We start from the raw sequence: 22,793 nt of genomic DNA on the forward strand, positions 1-22,793 counted from the left end.
TGGAAGTCCAAGATCGAGGCACCAGCAAATTCGGTGTCTGGTGAGGGCTCCCTTCCTGGTTCACAGACAGCCTTTTTCTCACTGTGGCTTCACCTGGTGGAAACGGTGAAGGAGCTCTCTGGGGTCTCTTTTAAGGCACTAATCCCATTTGTGAGGGCCCCACCCTTATGACCACATCACCTCTCATAGGCCCCACCCCCTAATGCCATCACCTCGGGGCTTAGGATCTGAACATTTGAATTTGATGGGGACACAACTTTCAGTCCATGGCAAAGCCCGTAGACCTATTTTGGACACAACCGCTAACAAAATCCCTCTCTATTTTCAGCAACTGGAAGAAAAACTCAAAGGACAGGCTGACTATGAAGAGGTGAAGAAAGAACTAAAGTAAGTGTGGAGGTGGCAGCTCGGCCATTCACAAGCCAGGGCTCACTGGGGACATTTGCTCAGGAAACACCGTGCCAGCCAGGGGGCGGCTGCAGGGTCCTTGATGGGCCATGTTCCGAGCCGCCCAGCAGTGCGGCTGTTTGCACTCAGGCCTGTGCCTGAATTCTTTGGACTTTTTATAAAACTCTGTGTGTAAAAATTGCCAATATGCACAGAATCAGGAGAGATACTGCCCTTAGAGGAAATATAAAATATGAGCTTATTTTTTAGCTGTAAGGTCCCAAAACAGGAGGAGAAGAGCAAGAAAATTCTCCAGTCAAAAGGGGGCTCGTGGCCTCGCACCTCCCTGGCCACCTAGACACTGGGGCCTTCTCCTCTCCGCCTCCATCCAAGAGGCAACAGCTGGAAGCTTCTCCTCCCTTCAGTGCTAATGCTCACATTCTCACACTTAGAAGTTCCCTCCTCAGCCCCACAGCCCAGCCTGACCCTCCCGCCTCAAACTCCTTCCCCTGAGCTGCCCTTGGCCCTCCTAGAGCTCCCAGACCCTGGTCCCTACCTGCCCCCCAGTCCAGCGCTCTCCAGACTCATGGGCAGCCCCCCACAGTGCACATGCCCCCCCCGCCCCCCAGTCCTCATGCGTTACCTCACAGAGTCTCTCCTGGGCCTCCCTGCCTCCATGGCCAGGTTACCAAACACAGCAGAGGGAGTCCCTGCGATGTGTGGCCCTGCCCTACCCTCTGCGCTTTCCTGGCCCCAGCTGCACCCTGACCCCCCAGCAGACACCCTAGTGCTCTGCTTCATGAAGGAGACAGACGCCCCGCAGCTGCCTTTACCTTGGAATTTACTCCTCTGGTCTTGGCTTCTCCGTCCTGTCTCTCCAGGCTGACCCCTCCACCCTGGGTCCCTTCCTTCCTGCTTCTTCCTGCTGTTCCATCAGCTTTTTTCTCCTGCTGACATTTTTAATTTTTCCTTTTAAAATAAGCCTCCACCTACTCACCATGCTGTGCTTTATATTCTTAATTCCATTCCCTCGGGTTTGCTAAAAAAGCCCATAGGAAGGCCTCTTCGACCTCCTCGCCACCACCGTCAGTAGCCTCCCTGGCAGGGTGACTCCGGGGGGCTCCCCTCACTTCTCTCCTGAGCAGCCTCACCTCCACGATGTGGACGGCCTCTGCCAGCACCCCTTGGACACCCCCAGACTCTCTGCAGGTTCAGCCTCTTCAAGCTCTGTCCCCTCCCCCCACCCCACTTCCAACTTAGGGAGGTGTATTTTTTACTTATGTACCTGCCTCCCCATCCCTTCACCCAAGCCCCTGCTCTTCCCAAGCTGAGGTCGGCCCCACACCCCCTCCTCCAAGCTCACCTGCATCCCCGGGGACCCAAGGCTTCTTGGCTGCGGTCTGGCCCCTCCGCAGACTGGCCCTACCCTCCTCCCAGAACAGCCTTCCCGCATCCCCGCTGGCCCTTCTGCCACATCTGCATACCACGGCCCCACCACGGTGGAGGCATCTGAAAACCCTATTCAGGTGGCTTTTCTGCTAAAATGTGTCCCTGGCTCCCCACTTCCTGGGGATCCCAGTGTCCTCTAGACATCTGCCAGCAGCCGGTTCTGGCCCATCTCAGCCCCGGGGTCCCTGCCCACCCCCCCACCCGGGGGTCTGCAAAGCCTCTGGACCCTTCAGGGCCCTTCTCAAACGCTGACAGCTCGAGACAGACCCGCCCCCCCGCCCTGGTTTTCTCCTACTCGTGCCGTTTGGGTTTTGTCTTCTACCCGGCACCTCCCATAGGGTTCCTGAGGGTGAGTGGTTTTGACTCTGCACGGCGCCAGGCGGGTAATAGGCTGTCGCTAAATTTGTTGAGTAAATGAAGAGACACTGATGTTTTTAGTATAAACTTAGGGACGCACTTAGTCTTTTCTTACATGATCCTAAAGCAGATCTCAGACAAGAATATAGTTGCGAACAACGTGACAGCCGCTAAGAAAAGGCAAGTTTGTCCAGACTGCTCGCCTGCCTCCCATCCCCTCCCCTCCCCTCCCCTCCCCTCCCTGATGCAGTGGGACCCAGAGTCCTCATTATCCTCAGGAGCTGACCGCAAAACAAAACGATGAGTTTTACGCCCTGTCACCTCCTCCTTGTTCCCGTCTTGTTGGTTTACGTGACAGGGGCCCTAGGAAGACACAACCTCAGAGAAACGAAGAGCGGTCAGCTCCTTACTGGAGCTCCCGGTGGCCGAGGCATAGAGGGGTCTCGAGGTCCTGGGCATTTGTCCACACTGTGCTTTCTGGACGGCACGGCTGGGAGAGAGCACGCAGGTGGCCCAGTGTGCCGGATGGAAGTGACACTCGTTCTCACCTTCCTGTCTCGAGTGTGCAAGGGGCACCCAGGCTCCTCAGGGCCACGTGGACCCACAGAAAGAAAGAAATGTCCACCTGTGCAGAGCCTGCAAGCAGTGCCGGGCATCCCGAACCCGCGCAGCTCTCAGACTTGTTGAAACAGGCCAAGCCAGAGTGGTTTCAGTGATAAGGAGAACAAAGGAGAAATCAGGATGGGTTCTTACACCCTTGTGGTGGCTCCTTCCCCAGCCTGGGGCTGCCGTGATGGTCTGCTGCTGCTTTGGGGCCACCCAGCTATGGGATCTCGCCCCTCGCCCGATCCCCCTGGGCCCCGGGTACCAGCTGCCAAGTGTGCATGAGGGGTGGCGGCCGGGGGCAGAGGTTTCTCTCCCCACCTTCCTCATTACAGCTCTTTCGGCCCTGCTTAGCTTGATAAATCCATTCCACTGGCGGCAATGTTATGTCTATGTTCAGCTCCACTTTAAAATTATACTCTGAACAGACCTGGTGTGATTCCATATGGAATGATTTACATGCTGGGCAAGGAATTTTTGCTGGCCAACTGCTAGTTGAAGAGTTATCCCAGAGACGCTCTCAGATGATAAGGCTGCCAGGGAAGTTGTGAAAGTTGTCAGCTCCTCAGTTCCTGGAGAGCAGGGAACGCTGACGTGACTGCTCATTAGCGCGGCTGTTCTCGAAGGTCCGGGCAGGAGGTAACCGCTCTGTCTTGCTCTTCGCAGTATTCTGAAGTCCATGGAGTTTGCACCGTCCGAAGGAGCTGGCACCCAGGTACCGGGTCTCACTTTGCTTTCCGTGTGGGTGAGCGTCCCCTCGCTGCTTCACAATCGTGATGTTTCTATGCAACCCCTCGCCCGTAGCTGACGAGTAACTCCTCAAGAATAATTAACCAAATGAAAGTAAATTCTCTTTAATTAAAAAGGGGCAAGAAGAGAAAATTCCATTAGTGTTTTCCAAACCAGTAACTCGGTTCAAGTGAAATTGCAGGTGCTAAGAACATGGATAGAAACGGTTTCAGGTTGTGTTAAAGGTCAGCCCCAGGTGGGCTGGCTCAGGGACCCTTATCACCTGCCTCACGTGGACGAGACATGGGGTTAAGATGACAATGGCACATAGTAACCCGGTGGCCAATTAGAATTTTAAGTCATCACGTAGAATCCCGCTCCAAAATTCCAGAAGACAGCAGACTCTTGGTGACTGGCAGCAAAAAAGGTCCCCTTTGCAGGAGACTTCTGGCAGGTGTGTGGCTCGGCAGCCTGTCCCATGGCCAAGAGGTATAGGTTTAGATTCTCAGATTTGGGGACAGAACAGAGAATAGTTCGCTGTCTGGAAACTGTGAGCCTAGAAGGAGAAAACTTACTTGAACTGAAATGAGTTATTCTGGAGAGGAACTCATGTAGGGAGCATCCTTGGGGGTCCGATTTCTGTAACAGGTCAGGGTCAGGAGAGGCGGGTGGGAAAGCCGCAGGGTGGGGGTTGTGGGGTCCAGTGGCCGGCCACGCGGTGAGCCCCGCTTTGCCCCATCTAGGACGCACCCAGGCCCCTGGAGGTGCTGCTGCTGGAGAAGAACCGCGCGCTGCAGTCCGAGAACGCCGCGCTGCGCATCTCCAACAGTGACCTGAGCGGTAGGTTGACAAGGTCTCGCGCCCGCGCTCGGCCCCTCCGGGGGTCGAGGAAGAGGAAGGCAAACCGTGAGTCGGGGCCGGTGCATGGCGGGCGTCAGCGGGGGTGAGAACCTTGACTAATGCGTGTCCGGCCTCCTCCGTGTCCTCCTCACTCCCCCCGCCCAGACGGTCCAGACGAGACGCGTAGCCGGCCGCAGGGCGTCTGCGGAGGGCAGGCAGGCAGGGCTGCCGGAGGGATGCTCAAGGACGGTGGCTTTTCTGATCTCTTCCTAGTTGTGCGGCCTCTCCTGTGGCGTTTCCGGGGCAGCCCCTGCCCTTCCCGGCCGGCTCAGTGGAGCTTTTCTTCCTTTGTCAGGTTTTCCTTGGGAACGCCTCCCCCATCCTTAGCCTTTCTTTGCTCGTCCCAAAGTGGTGGCGTCACTGACTGCTTCGGGTTTTGGCAGCTGGTAAAGCGTTTGAGAGTGTCTCGGGCTCCGGTGATATTTCATTCTTAAAATGTGCGTGCCTTCGATCGAGTGGACTCGGTGCAGTGCATTCGCCTCAGAGCAAGTGGTGTGCGAATCCGTTGGTCCCAAAATGTCAGTGTTTGCTGCTCCTCAGGTGGGGCCCTTCTGGTTAGAGCTCGAATGCTAGAGGCCCGATGAGAGGCCCGCGACCTGTCGACTCTTTACTGTGTGTGGTACCGGCTCCTTGTCACGTTAGGAGTTTGACTCTATGTCAAGGGGAACTCTCCAGGCTGCAACGTACAAGAAAGGTGCAAACATGAAATGCATGTTGCTTGTTTCGGGGGGCCTCGTTTGGCTAACTTAAAAATTCAATCGAAAAACAAACCAACACACCTCATTGGCCCTGGTAAAATCTGCACTTTTTTTTTTCCCTTTTGTGGGGCACACTTTGCATTTTGGTCTTGGTTTTTTTTCCCTTTTGAATCCCCCATAATGCATTATGTTTGCCCTTCCTTGTAGGGTCAGCCAGGAGAAAAGGGAAAGACCAGCCTGAGAGTCGGCGTCCTGGACCTTTGCCGGCCTCCCCTCCTTCTCAGTTGCCCCGCAACACGGGGGAGCAGGCTTCCAATACTAATGGTACACACCAGTTCTCACCAGCGGGGTTAACGCAAGACTTTTTCAGCTCATCCCTGGCAAGCCCCAGCCTACCCCTGGCTTCTACGGGAAAATTTGCACTAAACTCTCTCCTCCAACGACAGCTAATGCAGTCCTTCTACTCCAAGGCCATACAGGAAGCAGGAAGCACAAGCATGATTTTTTCAGCAGGTCCATACAGCACAAACTCCATATCTTCCCAAAGCCCATTACAACAAAGCCCAGATGTAAATGGCATGGCCCCGTCTCCCAGCCAGTCAGAAAGTGCTGGGAGCGTGTCTGAGGGCGAGGAGATGGACACTGCAGAGATCGCCCGGCAGGTGAAAGAGCAGCTCATCAAGCACAACATCGGGCAGCGTATTTTTGGACACTATGTCTTGGGACTGTCTCAAGGGTCTGTGAGCGAGATTCTGGCCCGGCCCAAGCCATGGAATAAACTGACGGTTCGCGGCAAGGAGCCCTTTCACAAGATGAAGCAGTTCCTCTCGGACGAGCAGAACATCCTGGCTCTTCGCAGCATCCAAGGCAGACAGAGAGGTGAGAGGCTCGCGTGGGTTGGCGCCCACGCGTGGGCCCGTCACAGGGTTGTGTGTGCGTGTCTGTGTGTGTGTGTGATGAGACATTTGCGCATCGCATCAGGTAAAATCCTCTCAGCCCTGCCATTTCCAGAGCTCCAGGGTCCACTGGCATGAGCTCGTAAAGCTGTTAGATTTGGGAGATCTGGCCTCGGAAACTCGCTCAGCACCTCACATAGTAAACTCGGGGAAGTAACAGGGAATTACCTCACCCGTGACATTTTCTGACACGTTTAGTGCCCAGGGGTTCTTTCGGCCTTGGGTGCTGGCCTCGGGGTGGGAGGGGCCCGTGGGTACCATCCAGCCCTAGAGCCGCAGCATCCTCGTGCAGCACCGTCTCCGTGGGGCGAGCAGACCAACCACGTGCCCCGGCCTCCCCTCCACACGGTGGGGCGGGCAGTGTGTCCCGTGGTCAGCTCACGCCCAGTGTTTCCACTCCGTTAGTGATTTGTTTAGCATCACGAGCAACCCACGCCTGCCTTGAGTAAAACACATGAAAGCTTTATTAAAACACCCTTCCTGCCCCACCCTCCATAAAGATTAAAAAGTCCGTCACATCCCTGATTGCAAGAATTCCTTCCCTCTTTAACAACAGGGATCGTTCTGCCAAGTCAGCAGTGACAGAGAGAGGGACTCTGAGCAGACACATCTGACATACCCTGAAATTTTAGACTTAAACGGAGAGGGGAGACAGCATCAGTTTGCACAAAGGACGTGGTGCCTCTTCTGGCGATGTTAACTGAAATTGACTGTCTTTGGATGATTAATGTGAGCTTTGTTCCGGGGCTGGTGGGCGATTCGCTGGGCGGCAGAGCTCCCTCCGTCTGACCCTCGTGGCGTTGCTGCCGTCGGCCGCCCCTTAGGTCCATCTGATCTCCTTTGTCAGCAGAGCCGTGGCCTCTGCCAGCCGGTCAGTCAGGGAAGGGCCTCTCAGAAGTTTCTAGTGACTCCCGAGCGGCACAGGAAGCCCTGAGCCCTCTCTGTAGTGACAGACAGCTCAGATTTCATGTCACACAGCCCATATCGTCAACACCACCATCCCCCTGATTGTTTTGTTCTTACCACACTTGTTTTTCAACAGAGAATCCAGGCCAGAGCCTGAACAGACTATTTCAGGAAGTACCGAAACGAAGAAATGGGTCTGAAGGTATGTTGCAGGCAGGTGTTTTTCTTTGCAGTTAGTAACCTAGGAAGCAGCATGTCCTTAGCTGTGTATTTGGGTTAAAACTGTACAGTGTGATTCTGGCCTGGAACCTGATGGAAAAACAGAGCTAGTAAGTATAAAACAAAGCACGGGTTCAAGTACGCACAGCCCCTTCCTCCCGAGCTGCCCGCCGCGCTCTCCCGAGCGCAGGAGAGGCGGGGAGGAGGCGGCACCACTCAGCATTAGCCCCTCAGTACGAATCCCAACCCCCTTCAGATTCAAATTACGCCTTTCCTCGTTTTCTCAGAAGCAGGTGAAAGAATAACATTTGTTGCTCTGAGAAAAAGTCAGGTGACTGAGTCCAGTGAGATGCTGCTGCTTCCTTGTACCTCCCTGAACCCTGAACTCTGTCGAGGGTGCTACCGAGTAGACAGGCTCCAAGGGTCACCAGTTCTCCCGCGGGTCCCGGCCAGCCAGCCCCCACTGCCCTCCTCGGAGTCGCATCTTTAATGGGGTTTTGTCCTGGTGGTTGGCTTGTTTTTAAATGGTTTAACGTGGCGGTTCATATTTAGTAAGGTAGTGAAAATTAAAACACGTGGACGGCTTCCAGGAAGGCCGGGGGCCAGCCCCGGGCCGTAGTGGCTTCAGTGCATCTGTACGTGTGGCTGCTCAGCAGAGCATCACCATGTGACCGAAAGACTGAATTGTCCTTTAGGAGATGTCCGCAGGCTTCTCTCCTTGTTCATAAATTTTCAAAAGACAGTATGTGATAAGAGACCCGAAAATTTTTAACTTAAGCCTTCAGCCTCTTCACCTTGTACATGCAAACGTTTGAGAGAGAACCAGCCTCAACCCTTTGCCCTCCCGGCCCATTTTTCCCCTCTGGGATACCGGCCTCAAGTACATGTACAGAGCCTTGAGCGGAGTCCCAAGCCAAAGCAGTTGGAGTTGCTTTTAAATGACTCACCAAAAAAGCATTGCCTTTTAATCCTTCATCTTTTTTTATACTGGATGAAAAGATTTGCTGTCCCTGGTCCCAACCTGCGGGTGACATCCAGCTTGGGGAACTTGAGAGCTTGTCCCACCGGCCAAGTACTATTCGATGCCAGGTGGAGTCAGCAGGAAGCCCTTCCTGCCCGAGGCCACAGTACCCGCTGTGAAGTTGCACACACAGCAGGTACAGGTAAACAGGAGGCCATGCCCACCTCCTTGTCATCACCTCAACTCGGGAGCTATTTAGCAGAATGACATCTTCGTGTAGCACTGAATTTTGTTCCAGGTGTGGGTTTGGTGTCATCAGTGTGGCTTCTCCCTGCAGGTAACATCACCACCCGGATCCGAGCCTCAGAGACCGGGTCTGATGAAGCAATCAAGTCCATCCTCGAACAAGCCAAAAGGGAGCTGCAAGTCCAGAAAACTGGTACGGAGTCTAAGTCTTCCACCACTGTCTTCCCAGCTTAGTTACAGCAATTGTCATGAGCGCTCTGGTCAGCAGTAATGAACTGTTTGTTTTTTTAAACAATAGAATGCATGTTTTCAAGCATTTAGGCAAGTGCAGCAAGGAGCAGGTCTGCATGGCATATATTTTGCTAATAGTTACCATTCTGTCTTATGTCATTCCCTAGCATGGACTCAAGAATGTACCCCTGGCCTAGAACCTCCGTGACTTAAATTAGCAAGTAGTTTGTATCAGATTCCCTTTTTTAAATGCAATACAGGCTTTTGGTATTTGGATAGATGCTTGACTGAACACTGGTGAAAAATAAATTCTTCACAGTGGCTTTATGAAACAAATGTTGCCCAGGGGGAGCAGGAGGTTTTAAAGGATGGATGTCCACCTCTTCAGTCAGTCTGCCCCAGGAATCGGCCCTCAGAGCTCCCTGAGAACTGCCTCATCTAAGAGGAGAGAACTCTCACCTTTCAGCTTTTCTCCAACTGAGCTTTGATTGAGAGGCACACCATGCTGTAAACTCAGCTCAGACCTTCTGTTGGTGAGGAAACCAAGAGCCTGAGTTTTCTTCCTGGGGTTCAACACAGACACACATCTGCCCTGTGCCCACGAAGCCCCTGCTCTGCGGAGTCCTTCCCCCGTGGGTCTGGTCGCAAGGCCCCGCCAGGCCTGCAGCCGTGACAGCTGAGCACCCGCCACCACCTGGCCACCCCTCTAGGTTCCTGAGCTGGGACCTGCCCACTGCCCACCGTGGTCCCTCCCTCGCCCTCCCCCTCGGTGGCCACACCATAGTCACCCATCCAGAAGAGAATCTGAGCTAACCAAACCACTAGAATTTTGCAGTAGAGCACATGAGAATGTTACGTTTAAAATAATCGGGGAAGAGAGCCTAAGATGGTGTCACGGAGCGTTTGCACGCATACTCCCCCATCACATGATCCTAAGTCCCTTCAGTTGGTGTGTCACGGAGGCCGTAGGGTCACAGGGCAGTAGTGTGAGCCCTTTGTATCACTGTTCAGACAGGATGCATGAATGTTTCACGACCAGGAAAATGTTGGAAAAATAGAGCAGCGCAGTTCTCCCGAATAATCCGCATTCGGTGGCAGGTCAAGTGAGGAGGAAGTGGAGTGAAAAAGCACGTTCCTGACTGAGGGGGGTTTCTGCCACCGCCTCACCTCTGTGTTTGCTCCGCAGCAGAGCCGGCCCAGCCCTCCTCCGCGTCCAGCAGCGGGAACTCCGACGACGCCATCCGCTCCATCCTGCAGCAGGCCCGCCGCGAGATGGAGGCCCAGCAGGCTGCCCTCGACCCCGCCTTAAAGCCAGCACCACTGTCCCAGACTGACATTGCCATCCTGACCCCCAAGTTAATGTCCCCCTCGCCCATGTCATCGGTGTCCAGCTACTCGCCGCTTGCCATCTCCCTGAAGAAGCCCCCCTCGGCTCCCGAGGCCAGCGTCCCCACTCTGCCCAACCCCCCGGCCCTGAAGAAGGAATCCCAGGACGCGCCGGGGCCGGACCTGCAGGGGGCGGCCGACGCCGCGCAGGGGGTCCTGCGGCACGTGAAGAGCGAGCTGGGCCGCAGCGGCGTGTGGAAGGACCACTGGTGGAGCGCCGTCCAGCCCGAGAGGAAGAGCAGCGCTCCTCCCGAAGACGCCAAGGCTGAGGAAGCCGGCGGCGGGAAAGACAAAGGCGGGGGCAGCCAGCCGCGGGCCGAGCGCAGCCAGCTCCAGGGCCCCTCCTCTTCCGAGTACTGGAAGGACTGGCCCAGCGCCGAGTCGCCGTACTCCCAGAGCTCGGAGCTGAGCCTGACCGGGGCCAGCCGCAGCGAGACACCCCAGAACAGCCCTCTGCCCTCCTCCCCGATAGTGCCCCTGTCGAAGCCCACCAAGCCTTCGGTCCCCCCGCTGACCCCCGAGCAATACGAGATCTACATGTACCAGGAGGTGGATACCATCGAGCTCACCCGGCAGGTGAAAGAGAAGCTGGCCAAGAACGGCATTTGTCAAAGGATCTTTGGGGAGAAGGTAAGGGATTCCATTCGGGGGCCTGGGTTTTCCGGTCTCTTCATTGCTCAAGATGGAGTATCTGTATCTGCCTGGAGGGTGCAGCCAACGCCCACGTAATTAACCAGAGAGCATCATGGGGCGTCCATTCCCAGACTTCTAGGGAGGCTGGCCAGTGAACGTCCCATTTGCTGCATCCCCTCTGGGGGCCAGGTTCCAGGCAAGCCTCTCTCACCCACTGTGACCCCTCATCACACTGTGAGGCAAGTGGCAAAGTCACCATTTGACAAATAAGGAAACTGAAGCTTGGGGAAGTTAACTGTGTGCTCCAAGCTGGCAGGTGACCAAATTCAATCCTGTCCCCACTGCCAGGTGGAGCCCAGAGGCGCCTCTGCTGCCTGTTTCAGTCAAAGAGGATCTGATCTGATCACAGAGAAAGACAGCCAGCATGCAGAGACCAGAGGGCACTGGATAGAAACAGCAATGTGAAGCGTATTTGCACCTTTCTCGTAATTCAGAAGGTGCTCGGATATTGTCCAGTCAGAGGGGCGGAGCAAGTGTCCAGGGATGCACAGCTAGAGGTAGCCCAGGCAGAGCTGCACAGGGCCTGGGCTGAGCCCAGGAGTGGCCCTGAAGACCCTTGTTTCCACAGTGTCCTTCCCTGGCTCACAAAACTACATGGGTTGTGGATGAGGTCCCAGACCCTTTCGGTTCTTGGCACATCCTGATCACTGAGATTCTGGATAATGGGGATCTACCAGGCCTGCAAAATATATTGTAAACATTATACCCTAGGATCATTTTAGATTAAGTGATGAATTGCTGAACATAAGGAGAAATGTTCCAGTCCCCTAAAAGACAGTTTTCCTCAGGGACATGTGGCCCAGTCAACAGTGGCCTCTGAGAGGCCCACATGGAACCTTTCCCCCCAACTTTCTACCCCCCCTTACCAGGTCCTGCCCTCAGATTAATGTTTGCAATATACTAGGCTACAGATCCTTGCCATAGGATTGTGAACTCTTTGTCCTGATTTTGCAAAAGGTGATGGGGTGAACAGAAATGAGGATGAGAATTTAAAGTCCCTTGAAATTTCTAGTTCAGTGTTGTAAAAATATCATTTGAGAACATTTAAATAGACATTTGTGCTCATGCCTTAAATTTAGCAGAGACTTAATAGCATTGAACTTGTTTGGCCCATGAGTGCAGTTTATTCTGGAACTTGAGAACTTTTCAAAGAGTGATCGGATGCAGCCCCTAAATATCTCTGGGCTGCATCTGTGTCCTGTGGGGGGTGTTTGTGCCCATACATATGTATGGCCATATGTGAGCGTAAGAAAAGTCGGGTGTGTGCATGCAACTTGTCGACCGTCTGCAGTGAGTTTCACTCCTAGGCTGGCTCCTCTGTCACCACTAGCTCACCTCTGGGCCCCTACCACAGAGCAGGATGTGATCAGAAAGAGCAGACCTTTCTAAATGCCCCTCTGGCCCAACGCCAGCAAAGGGGATGGGCCCCCACATCCTGCCAGCATCCGTTGCTCCTACTCTAAAGCGATCCTTGGCCCCCAGCACCTCAGCCTTTCCTGGCGCCACCAGGCAAAGAGCAAGATGGTTTTGGTGCTTCCTCCTTGGGTTGTCAGGACAACCCCGCAGACTTGGCAGGATCAAGACCCTGGGAGAGAACCCCTCCCCTCCGTTTCCCAGCCCTTCTCTCCCTGGGAGCTGAGAGCTGGGACTATAACCATGGCTCCCTGTGCCAGGGCATCAGCCCACCAGTGACCTTGAAAAGCACATCGCCCACCCCAGGCCATCCCCGCCCAGCAGGCGGTGGCTGGGTCAGTGCTCGGCCCCGGGAGTGCTTGCTCCCTGTGTGTCTTCCATCCCTGCCACGCCGCCGCACAGCTTTGTGCGTATCACTGATGCGTTCTGCGGCCTCACACCAAACCCTAGGCACTGATGCCGTACGTCTTTGGTTGCCATTCCAGGTGCTGGGCCTGTCCCAGGGCAGTGTCAGCGACATGCTGTCCCGGCCGAAGCCATGGAGCAAGCTGACCCAGAAAGGCCGCGAGCCCTTCATCCGGATGCAGCTCTGGCTGAACGGCGAGCTGGGCCAGGGCGTCCTGCCTGTGCAAGGGCAGCAGCCAGGGCCAGGTAAGGGCAGCCCTGCTGGGCTGCTGCTGGGAGGGTGGAGGGGAGTCGGCGCAGGGAGGCAGCCAGCCACGCTGGCTGCGAACTGCCCCCCTTCCTCTGCGACCTGTTCCCAAGGGACTGACTTAGTTTTTAGGAGAGAGAAGATTGTGCCTAACTAATTTTATAAGCAGCAGAAGATGAGTTACCAATTAAGAAAATGCTGTTTATACATAAATATAGGTAAAAGTCAAGTAGCTAAATCAGGGACTCAGGAAAGAAAATCAGTCAAAGGCACAGAATGAAACATCTCACAGGTGACAGCTTCTGTCTGCTCCCCGACTGGGGCCCAGCTTTCTACCGGCAGCTTTGCCTACCTGCCTGGACGCCCCCCAATTCTGGCCCTCCCTGCAGGGAGTGGAGACCCTCCCCTGGGCCCTTGGGGCCTTCATGCCAGCGCCCCTCAGCTGCACCCAGCGTATTAGGAAGCTTTAAACCCCCCAGTTTGTTTCCTCGTTTAACTGCAACCCTTTCTCTTATTTAGTCCTCCACTCAGTGACGTCGCTACAGGACCCCCTGCAGCAGGGCTGTGTGAGCTCAGGTAACTAGCACGTTCTGTTGTTTTGTGTGAAATGTTTCCCTGCCTTTTATGTTTTCCTCCGGTCTATAATGGGGAGACTTGAAGGATCTATTGTTCTGGATCCGGTGAGCCAAAAACACAGTATCCGCCTAGTGAACTGGGTTCCTCGAGGCCATAGTTTCTGGTGGAGAGGGAGAGGACGGCCAGCTGAGTGCAGGTTCCTCCGATGTTTTCCGGCTCCTTACCGAGTTCTTCATCACTTTGTCGGCTTCTAGGTGTGAAGCCCTGGGTTCGGGGGGCTGGAGCTCAAGTCAGAGACGGATTCTTTGCTCAGGCAGTTTCCAGTGTTATAGCAGGGGTCAGGGGACAAGGAGTGGGCGTTGCTCTTCCAGTGGGGTCGTGGTAGGGGGATGTCGAGACCATCTGGAAGACCTGGGGGTCGCAGTTCAAGCTGTGAGGCTCAGAAGAGGGGGACTGGGGTTGGAGTCCAGCCTGGGAGCAGGCAGTGGAGGGCCCAGAGCTCTGCCGAGGCACTGGGGCTGCTTCCTGCCGGCATCTGAGAGCCGCAAGGTCTGGTCTTTGAGGTCACACCTCTGCCCTGCGGACTCCTTCCTCACACCTGGATGCGGCGGCCCGGGCGGCCCGCGTGCCTGGCTCCTGGACCTTTTCCGTGTCCTTCCTGTGTTCCCGCTTGTGCCGAGCTTTTCCCACCCAGCTTTCGGGAGCAGTCAGCATCATGAGCCGTTCCTCTTCTTTCCTTTCTTTATTTTTCTAAACATGTTGATTAGTCTCCGTATCCCATTGATTCATTGAAAACACAAACAAAGCTAAGTGAGGAGCGTGGAGCCTGCCAGCCTGCTGGAAGTTTTACAAGAGAAAACACGTGTCATGAGGGGAACAGCTGGGCGGCAGCGCCTCCACTGCTTCGAAACACCCAACCCACACACAGATGCAGCCGGAGCGCACTCGCTGCTCACAGCTAAGTTCCCGGTTGACATTTTCGTGTTTTAGGTGTCCCATCTTGATGGGTGGAAGGCTGTATCTAACCCAAGCTGTTGGTTTTCTTGGCTGGACATCTAAATGGAGTGGTTGTCCATCTAAGACAGATCAGGTGTACTTCCTTCTCACTGCCTTTCTGGGTTGGCCAATTTAATTAGCAATTACTGGAGAACTTATACAGCCCTGGCTCTCACTCAAAACACATTAGGGAAAATAATGGACGTAGTTGTTTGTGCTAGAGCTTTGTGGACGTTTGCATGGAAAATGAGCCCTACCTCTTGCTCTAATGGAAAGCTGGCCTCCTCTTAAACTCTCCAAGAGTATTTGCTGCCTCATCAAAGTTAGGGCCGAGCTTGGCAGAATGTGACTAACGCTTTTGAAATCAAAACCGCTTGTTCCTAACCAAAACAAGAAACCTCCTGCAGTTCCAGGTCGGTCATGATCGATGCCAAAATCTGTTCTGTGTCTGAACAAATCCTTGAAGGATGGCTTTTTACTTTTTACTGTATAGCAAGTAATGGCTACCGTGCTGGAACCGTCATACGACAGTCACATTTCCAACCCAGGAGAAACTCACAGGGCTCCTAAGAGGGATGTGAGTGATATTTGTAAGATATCAAATTACATTATAAAACAAAGTGATGTAGAATGCTTGGTAGGGGAGTCTGCAGATTGGAGGAGGGAGGGAGGAGGAGGATGTGAGCCTCTGGGTAAAAGTGAGCGAACGCTCTCAAACTCTCCCGCAGTTTCTGTGAAGAGGTGGCAGGCAGGCCTCTCCCTGTGTCATCTCAGCGAGATGGGAGGTGGGTTGCAGATCCCTCTCAAAGCCCCTGTTGTGAGTCAGCAATAGGGAAGCCACCAGCAGAGATAATAATTATGGTGATTGTGGAGAAAAATGGGAAAATATTTCTTATATTCTAGGAAAAATATAAACTTTTTAATATCATGATGGTAGCTAAGCAAAAATGTTTCTTTAAATCAGGAAAGACTAGAAAGTGTTTGTTAAAATGAAAAGAAAGATTATCATATAGGGGCAAGCGTCTGGGTCGTAGCTATGCTTTTCAGTATGTGGAATTTAGATTTGAAAAATTGAATTCTGTTAGAATGATGAGTGTTGGTAAGTCATTGGGATGAATGACTGTAGGAGACTCCAGAATCTTCTTTGACAACTTCAAAAATCATTGTCTGAGGAAGCATTCGGTATTGCTCCCCCAAAGGCAGGGGAGTGACACCTCTGGCCTGGGATTTCTCCAGGATTTTGATTCCCTGCTCTCACCGTGGCTCCCACGGAATTCTTCCAAGAAGCCCCCAGACCCAGAAAGATGCTGTGTCCTTGCTGGTGGCTCCTTTGAGGCCTCTGGCCAAGGTAGCTCAGTGAGTTGGAACCGGATGGCTACAGGAAGGTAATTCTAACCCTTGGTTGGTCTGTTTTCTGAACATTGGTGAGAGGCATTCAGTGTCTGAAAATCCAGCCTCTTAAACTGGCCTGGCCATCGGTTTAGCCTCCCAGGCATGGGAGGACTTTGGAAGGCTCACCTTCTGTCCTCAGCCCCAGTCTCATAGGAGAGGTCGTGTGGGTCTAATGAATGGCTTTGTGCTTAGTTACCACAGCAATGAGGTGCTCATCTCAACAGCAAGCTGCTGACACGGGAATCTGTTTCCCTCACCCATCTACCTCTTTCTGCCCAGCTCTGTGGCCCTCGGCATCTCTGTTTCCCTTAATGATTTGTACGTCAGACTTGCCAGTCAGTTTGATGATGAAGGAGCGAGAAACTGGACTTGCTGTTGCATCGTCACCTTCCCCTCTTGGTGGATGTAACCATTTCTTAATGTTCCTTTGATGATTTGAGCATTGGGGTGATGGCCTTGGACCTTAAGGAAAGTTGATGCCATTTTCAGCGAGTGACATATGCTTATTTTGAAGGCCGTTGAGGTCTTGATGAGGAGTAAGGAGAACAGAGGGTTCCATGCCAATCATATGAGTAACTGTAAGGAGAAAAAATGGTCTTTAAAGAATAGCCCTTCAGAACCATTACCTGTCCTACCTTTCCTGGTAGCCTAGTTTTCTACAAACATTTTTGTGTTGGATTGAATCTTTCAAAGTCCCCAGTGTCTCGGGTTGTCTTCGACCTAAATGGCAAACCTATTTGAAGACAGAGTTGCAAGTAGTCCTTTGGGATTGGCTCTCTGCATCTCCCTTTTGTCCGTCTCCCATCCCAGCTATCTTCCATCAGGTGCCCTGGCACCGCTTAGCCATAGCGATGCTCAGGGAAGCGGAGGAAGGACTCCCAGCAGGGGAGGGGTGGGGCCAAGCAGGACTGGTTTCATCCGAGTGTGGCCTGTCGTCACCGCTTATCAGTTAGCAGGGCATTTTTTAAAGGAAGAAAACCTTGAGATGTAATGATGTGTGTGTGTGTGTGTAGTTAGGTACACAGGTACATAGTTAGATATGATCTAGGATTGGATTTTTTTTTCCTTTTTCATTCCTTAGATCTCATTTCATATTCATGGTTCCTTGGTGTGATTAATCTTTTTGCCCCAAAGGAAAGAAGGAGACAAGAGGCAACTCTAAAAGAGGGAGAAAGAAAGGGCACGGAGCAGGTTTTCCTGGATGCGGCTTAGTCATCACGTTACCGAGAAGTGAGAGAGAGGGGTCGCCTGCCTGCTGCACTGGGCTTTGTAACTTTCTAATGTGGGGGCATTTCGTTACTGTCGCTAACAAGCATCCACACCTGCTTCAGATGGATGATCGCAAGCCATACAAATGACAGGATGGCCCAGTCTCCTCAGATTAATTATAAAATACCCAGCTTTTTCCCAGCATGTCATTCAAGAACGGTGGGGTCCAAGCCTCCTCTGCGCATGGAGAATCCACAGCTCCCCGCCACGGAGCTCACTCAGCAGAGCACCAGTGTCCTGCTGAGGAGCAGCAGCTGCAGCCCGTCTCTCACGTGGGCCGTCCCTGTGCGCCCCCTCCCTGACATGAGGACCACAGGACTGTCTGCGCTACGTGGCCTTACGCAGCCGGGAGATTCCCGCAGCCACAGGGCCCAGTTGGGGACAGGCCAGCCTTTTTTTTTTAATATGCATAATGGCGCTTGCTTGGGACCCATGAAATGACCGGGAGAACGTGTCCATGGTTTCAGTGCTCTGACCTCAGCTGTAGGGCTCTGATGCAGCTTCCTCGAGTGAGCCATCCGTTCCTCAGTTTTAATGACTAAGTCAGGCTGGGGCGTTTGGACAGCATATTAATAGGAAAAGGAAGGGCTATTTGTACCTCCAGAAAATTCCACGGCACCGTCTAAAGCAGGCAGAACTCTTCATTCAATACCCAGGACTAGAGCTGATTTGTCTTTTTTTCTCCTCTCTCTCATCGAAATAAATCAATGCAGGTTAACTCCTGGTGCTCTCTAAGAAGAATTATTCTAACCCTCAGTTATTTTAAATAGCTGAAAAGATTTGTATATACGTAACTGATTTATACATAGCCATAAACTACAGATCGAAAACATAAGCGAATTCTGGAAAGCCACGTGTGAACTAGGAAGTGCCCCTCCCTGCGCAAGGGGCCACTGCTCACATTTGTCCTGGGCTCAGCCCTCTGCACCCAGAGACCATGAACTTGGCAGCTGGAGGAACCAAGTGCCCCATTCACTTCTCTCTTTCTTGGTTGTAACCTGCATAAGAGCATTTTGATGTTATCGGGGGAGCCCCGAGGAGGGGCTGGGCCATGAAGGGCGAATGGGTCAGGGAGGAGAACCTTCCAGGTGGAGGGCTCTGCGGGTACGAAGGTTCGTTGATGGGGGATGATGTGGCACGTGTGGAACCTTTGAAAAAAAGTGAAAACATTAGAAGCCCCTAATTCAGGGGCCTTTTATTTTTCTTTAAAAGTAACAGGAGGAAAGTGGGTTCTGGAAGAATTTTGTCTTTTCTTTATGGAGAATATTTTCGTTATTACTGCCTTAAGGCCTGTATAATAAGGAGAAAAGTGTGGGCGGCAGGACAGAGGGGGCTCCTTGCTCCTCTGAGATGACCTCAGTGACCTGCTCCCACGGCGGCGTTGGGCCGCGGGATGCCTGACCTGCTGCATCTCACCCCAAAGCGCCCCTTGCCCCTGTGGGTGGCTCTTTCTTGAGAGGAGGTGGACTTCAAGAGCGTTGAGATGCGGGCTGAGGCTCAGCACACCCAAGAGTGGTCTCAGAGGAGGGTGAAGCGGTAGCTGGGCGGCCCCCGCTGGCCTGCAAGCTGCAGAGAAGGAGGACGCATGTCTCACAAGCGCCCTAGACAGGTGACTTGTCTGCGGCACCTCCCTGGATCACCTACGGGCCTGCGCTGCTTTTTCAGCCTTCCTAGCCATGCCTAGCAGTTGTGGGACTCCCTGTGGGGACTGGGCATGTGATCCTGAAACCACCTCCCTGTGACATTAACCCAGGAGGGAGAGGGAACACGGAGGCCCTTTCGCTCCTGTGATGCATTTGTGGGAGGTGGGGGCGGTGGATAAGCCAAGCCCTGCCCTGCCCGCCCTCCCCGAGAGCACACTGCACCTGCAGGCCCCGCACAGGCATCCCTGGGGCGGCAGCCACTAAACAAGACGCCCACTCAATGTTTTGTCTCAAAGCAGCAGATACTGTCATCATGATCCTTGGAAAAAGCTGCTCCGGCACAAAGCAGCCCCCGAGGGTCTCTGTTTCATGCGTGAGATTTGTCACTGTGCCTCTCCAAAAAAAGAGGAGAGAATCAGAGTAACCCAGGGTAATAGATTTATTTGACTTTTTTTTAAATTATGGTTTGGGGGAGGGGGTTGAATAAGTAAAATACATCATAGTTACAAAATGCAGGATTTCGAAGAGCTTACACCCTTTTTAAAAAATAAGTCGCCCGCCCTCCCTCATCCCCAGCCCCTAGGCGCTCTCCCCAGGCGTTCCTGTTCCTTTTCTTCGGAGAGTCTGTGCCCCGAGATACTTGGTCTGCACAGAAGGGAGCACACGGGGCTCAAGGTGTGCCCTGCTTTTCTCACCTGGCAATAGACTAGAGAATCTCCTCCCCTTTTCACTGCCATAGGGAATTCCTCTGTCTGGACCTACCCTATTTTAGTTAACCAGTCACTAGCACAAGATATTTAGATTGACTTTAACAGCAGAGCCTAAGAAACGATCCTGCAGTGACCAGCCTTGAGCACGCATGAGCAGCAGCAGGATGCGGTGGACTCAGAGCGGACAGCACAGGGCTCGGCTTGTCTCTGCCACTGGGCAGCTGTGTGGCCTTGGGCAGGTGACTAGACCTCTCTGTGTCTCAGTTTCTTCTTTAAAATAGGAAAAATAAAGTACTGTCTCCTAGACTCTAGAGAGTTTTAAATGAGTTTGTTCAGGGTTTGCTGTCCTTGCAGCCTCTGGCACGACATGTCATTTCTTCTTTCTTTTGGCATGACATGTCATTTCTTCTTTCTTTTGGCATGACATGTCATTTCGTGTGCACCCGGAGAGCTACAGAGCAATGACTTGCACACAAGGAATGTCAGGCCCCTGGCTCTAAAACAGAGGTGTCCAGCATTCACTCCTTGAGTGGATTGTCACGTGAGAGCATCACCAATTGGCAGCGACACGAAGGGTCAGCTGCAGGGTGACCTGCACACAGCTCTCCAGATTCCTGGCTTCCCCAAAACACTGTCCATCTTTGAAAGTTGCCCGTCCATCTGCCATTCCATGAAGTTGACCCAAAATCTTGAGCTCCAAGAGTAAGACTGTAGGTCATCACTCATTTGGGGCAATCTAGTTCGGAACCAGGCCACAATGTCTGGATGGATGTAGGGGTGCTGTCGGCACAGGTGAGTGGCAGCCGCATCTCGTCAGCTTCTCTCGGCCTCTTGGCTGGGACCCGCCCTCCGTGCTGGCAGGCCCCAACTCCCCGTGCGGAGGAGGCCCCGGCAGGCCCTGGCCACGGGCCTCTGGACACGTTTCTCTTTCCTGTAGATTTTCTTTGGAGAAGAGAACTTACGGTACGTTGGGCATTCAGTACAAGAGGCAAAAGTAGGTCATAGGAGCAAACGAGGACTTGAGTTTTCAATGCTTTGGTTCCAGGGAAGGATGAAGAAGCTTAAATGCTTAAAAACCCTCAGGTGATTTTAAAAGGTGGAAAGAATAAAATGAAGAAACTCACGTATTTGCACCATGGATGTGCCGAGCGCAGTGCTTTTAATCCCTAATCAGTAAGCGGAAGTGATTTCCCCTGTCTTACAGATGCCCAGAGAGGAGAGGCAGTTTGCCCCTAGTCACGGAGGAGGTGGAGAAGCACACGGGGTGCTGCGACCAGAGGTCTTGCTGCCCTGGAGGGGTCTGCAGGACGCCTGGGTGCAGGCGAGCTGTCACTCAGCCCTGAGGACTTGGTCCCCCATGGTGGGTGAAGGGCTGGTCCCTGGAACTACACTCAGAGAAGTCAAGGCCATGTTTCAAAACAAGGAACAAAACTGAGTGAAAATTATAAATGGACATATGTTTTAAAATCATATCCAAGATGAGCAACTAACAGAAAGTCAGATACCTCAGTGACCCTAGGAGGCATCCCTGACGTTTCAGCCTGGGAGCTGGGCAGAGGGAAGGGAACCCAGCAACAGATCAGTGGCAGAGAGTCAGACCCAAGTTTATGAAGTTTTGTAACAGAGAGTGGATAACCCATCTGGCCTGTGATGCAGGGCCATGCTGCCTTGAAACCCCTTCCAGGCTGAATCCAAGGAAAATACACACAGTGGCCCAGGGTTCCTTCCCTTACGAAGGGACAGCCCACCTGTCAGCTGCCAGAGGCCCTCAGCCAGCCCAGGACCCCCGGCCCAGCCCCCTGCAGACTGGCCCTTAGTCCACGGTCACGCTCAGGAGTGAGAAGCGGGTCACAGAGAGAACGGAGCGAGCCAGGCAGCTTCCTTCACCGGCTTCATCTTGATTTTGTGTTTTGTTCTTCCCTTTGGAACTGGATTCCTAAATATAGCCTGAGTCTGAATTGGCAGATGTTGGGTTTGTCCTTTACAAGAGGGCCAAAATTAGTCTTGTCATTTGGCACCTAAATAAAGCAGCCAAACTGCCTTTGTACCAACTTTGCAACAAGGAGGGACTAAGCTTTTCAGTTGATTTCACTTGATAAGGAAACTTTCTCAGCAGCCAGAGCAGCACCTCTGAAGCCAAAAGGCTGGGTCCAGAGAGATATGCCTGCCCCACAGCCTGACCTCCCCATTCCCTGAGTTGTGGTCAGTTTTCTTGCACATGGTTTAAATCCCTCTTGAAACTGGAAGAGGAGGATCAATACTCCTCAGAAATAGCATTTGGAGAGAACAGCAGTGGTGACTCTGATTTGGGGAGGAAAAGAGCAATCCGTCCGGAGTGCCTGGAGCTGGGTTAGTAGAGGGGCTCCCCAGGGGCAGCAGAAAGATGTTATAATCAATTACCACATCATAACACTGATGTATGATAATTACTGAGTGTTTCTCCTGAGATAGTGCAGCATTTGGCTGGGATGCAGTTCTTTCATGGTCCACTGCCTGATTAATATGCAAATAATAGTCTGATTGCATGATGAATGCAGAAAATGAGTTCGCTGATAACGTGAGCACTGAAGCGGGAAGATGATAAATTACTTTTACTGACTGTCGTACATTAAGTACCCTTTCTCAACAATTTCATCACAAATTAAGTAAAGCAGTATGGAGAGATTAGGAGGATGTGTAAAATAATGTACCTTAATAGCTTTTCTAATACCGTCGCATCCAACGAAAACGTCGCTTGGTTCTGCTCAGCACGGCCCAGGGCCCATGTAGGGCCAGATCAGTTCACTCACCTGCGTATTGGTGGGAAGCCAGGACGCAGCCCACCGCACTAGCACGTTCACCGGCTGTGATCAGCCAAGGATTCTCTAAGGAACATTCCGTCACAGCCCAGACATCCTCATCCTCACGACCTGCTGCCTGGCAGCGTTATTAAGGGGATGGGCTGCTCTTGGGGCAAATGCTCCAGCCTCCTCACAGATGGGCACCTCCCGAAGCCTGTTGTCCACCAGGGGTCTGGGGGAAAGGAAGGCTTCTGAGCCGCAGGCCTAGAAGGCTTGGAAAGAAAACAATAGTCAAAACCACCTCTGAGATCCTCCAACTCTTAGAAATCTGGGAAGATGAATTCCACTATTAGAATGGCGGTACGAGCTGCCTACCAGACAGCAGCGCTGCCGGGGAAGGACGGACGGGTTTGCCCAAAGCCAGAAAGGAACCCTGGAGAAAGAAACACATGCACACGGGCACGCGAGTGCGCGCGCGCACACACACACACACACACACACACACACTGATTAATCTTTGATTACACCAGAGCAATTTAACTAGAGGGTTTGTTTTTTCCCATCTCAGTAATATATATTTAGACTGTTTGTATGACATACATTTTCTCTTAATGCACAGGGACGCATTGATAAGTGTTCAT

General features: G+C 52.9%; 1 protein-coding gene across 12 annotated transcripts in view; it reads left to right on the forward strand.

Annotated features, from left to right (window-relative positions):
* CUX1 (cut like homeobox 1) overlaps positions 1-22,793 on the forward strand; it is a 353,997-nt gene that overhangs the window by 284,957 nt on the left and 46,247 nt on the right. For 4 of the 12 annotated variants that reach the window (XM_074345859.1, XM_074345857.1, XM_074345856.1 and 1 more), the window contains exons 12-20: positions 329-387; positions 3,463-3,511; positions 4,269-4,365; positions 5,331-6,002; positions 7,122-7,187; positions 8,503-8,604; positions 9,829-10,658; positions 12,620-12,785; positions 13,306-13,362. In XM_074345859.1, coding sequence (XP_074201960.1) covers positions 329-387; positions 3,463-3,511; positions 4,269-4,365; positions 5,331-6,002; positions 7,122-7,187; positions 8,503-8,604; positions 9,829-10,658; positions 12,620-12,785; positions 13,306-13,362 — 2,098 coding nt within the window. The remainder of the gene's footprint in view (positions 1-328; positions 388-3,462; positions 3,512-4,268; positions 4,366-5,330; positions 6,003-7,121; positions 7,188-8,502; positions 8,605-9,828; positions 10,659-12,619; positions 12,786-13,305; positions 13,363-22,793) is intronic. The other 8 variants (XM_074345867.1, XM_074345866.1, XM_074345865.1 and 5 more) reach the window with 5 other exon arrangements.

Source organism: Camelus bactrianus, chromosome 18, assembly GCF_048773025.1.
Source record: "Camelus bactrianus isolate YW-2024 breed Bactrian camel chromosome 18, ASM4877302v1, whole genome shotgun sequence".
NCBI classification, from domain to species: Eukaryota; Metazoa; Chordata; class Mammalia; order Artiodactyla; family Camelidae; genus Camelus; species Camelus bactrianus.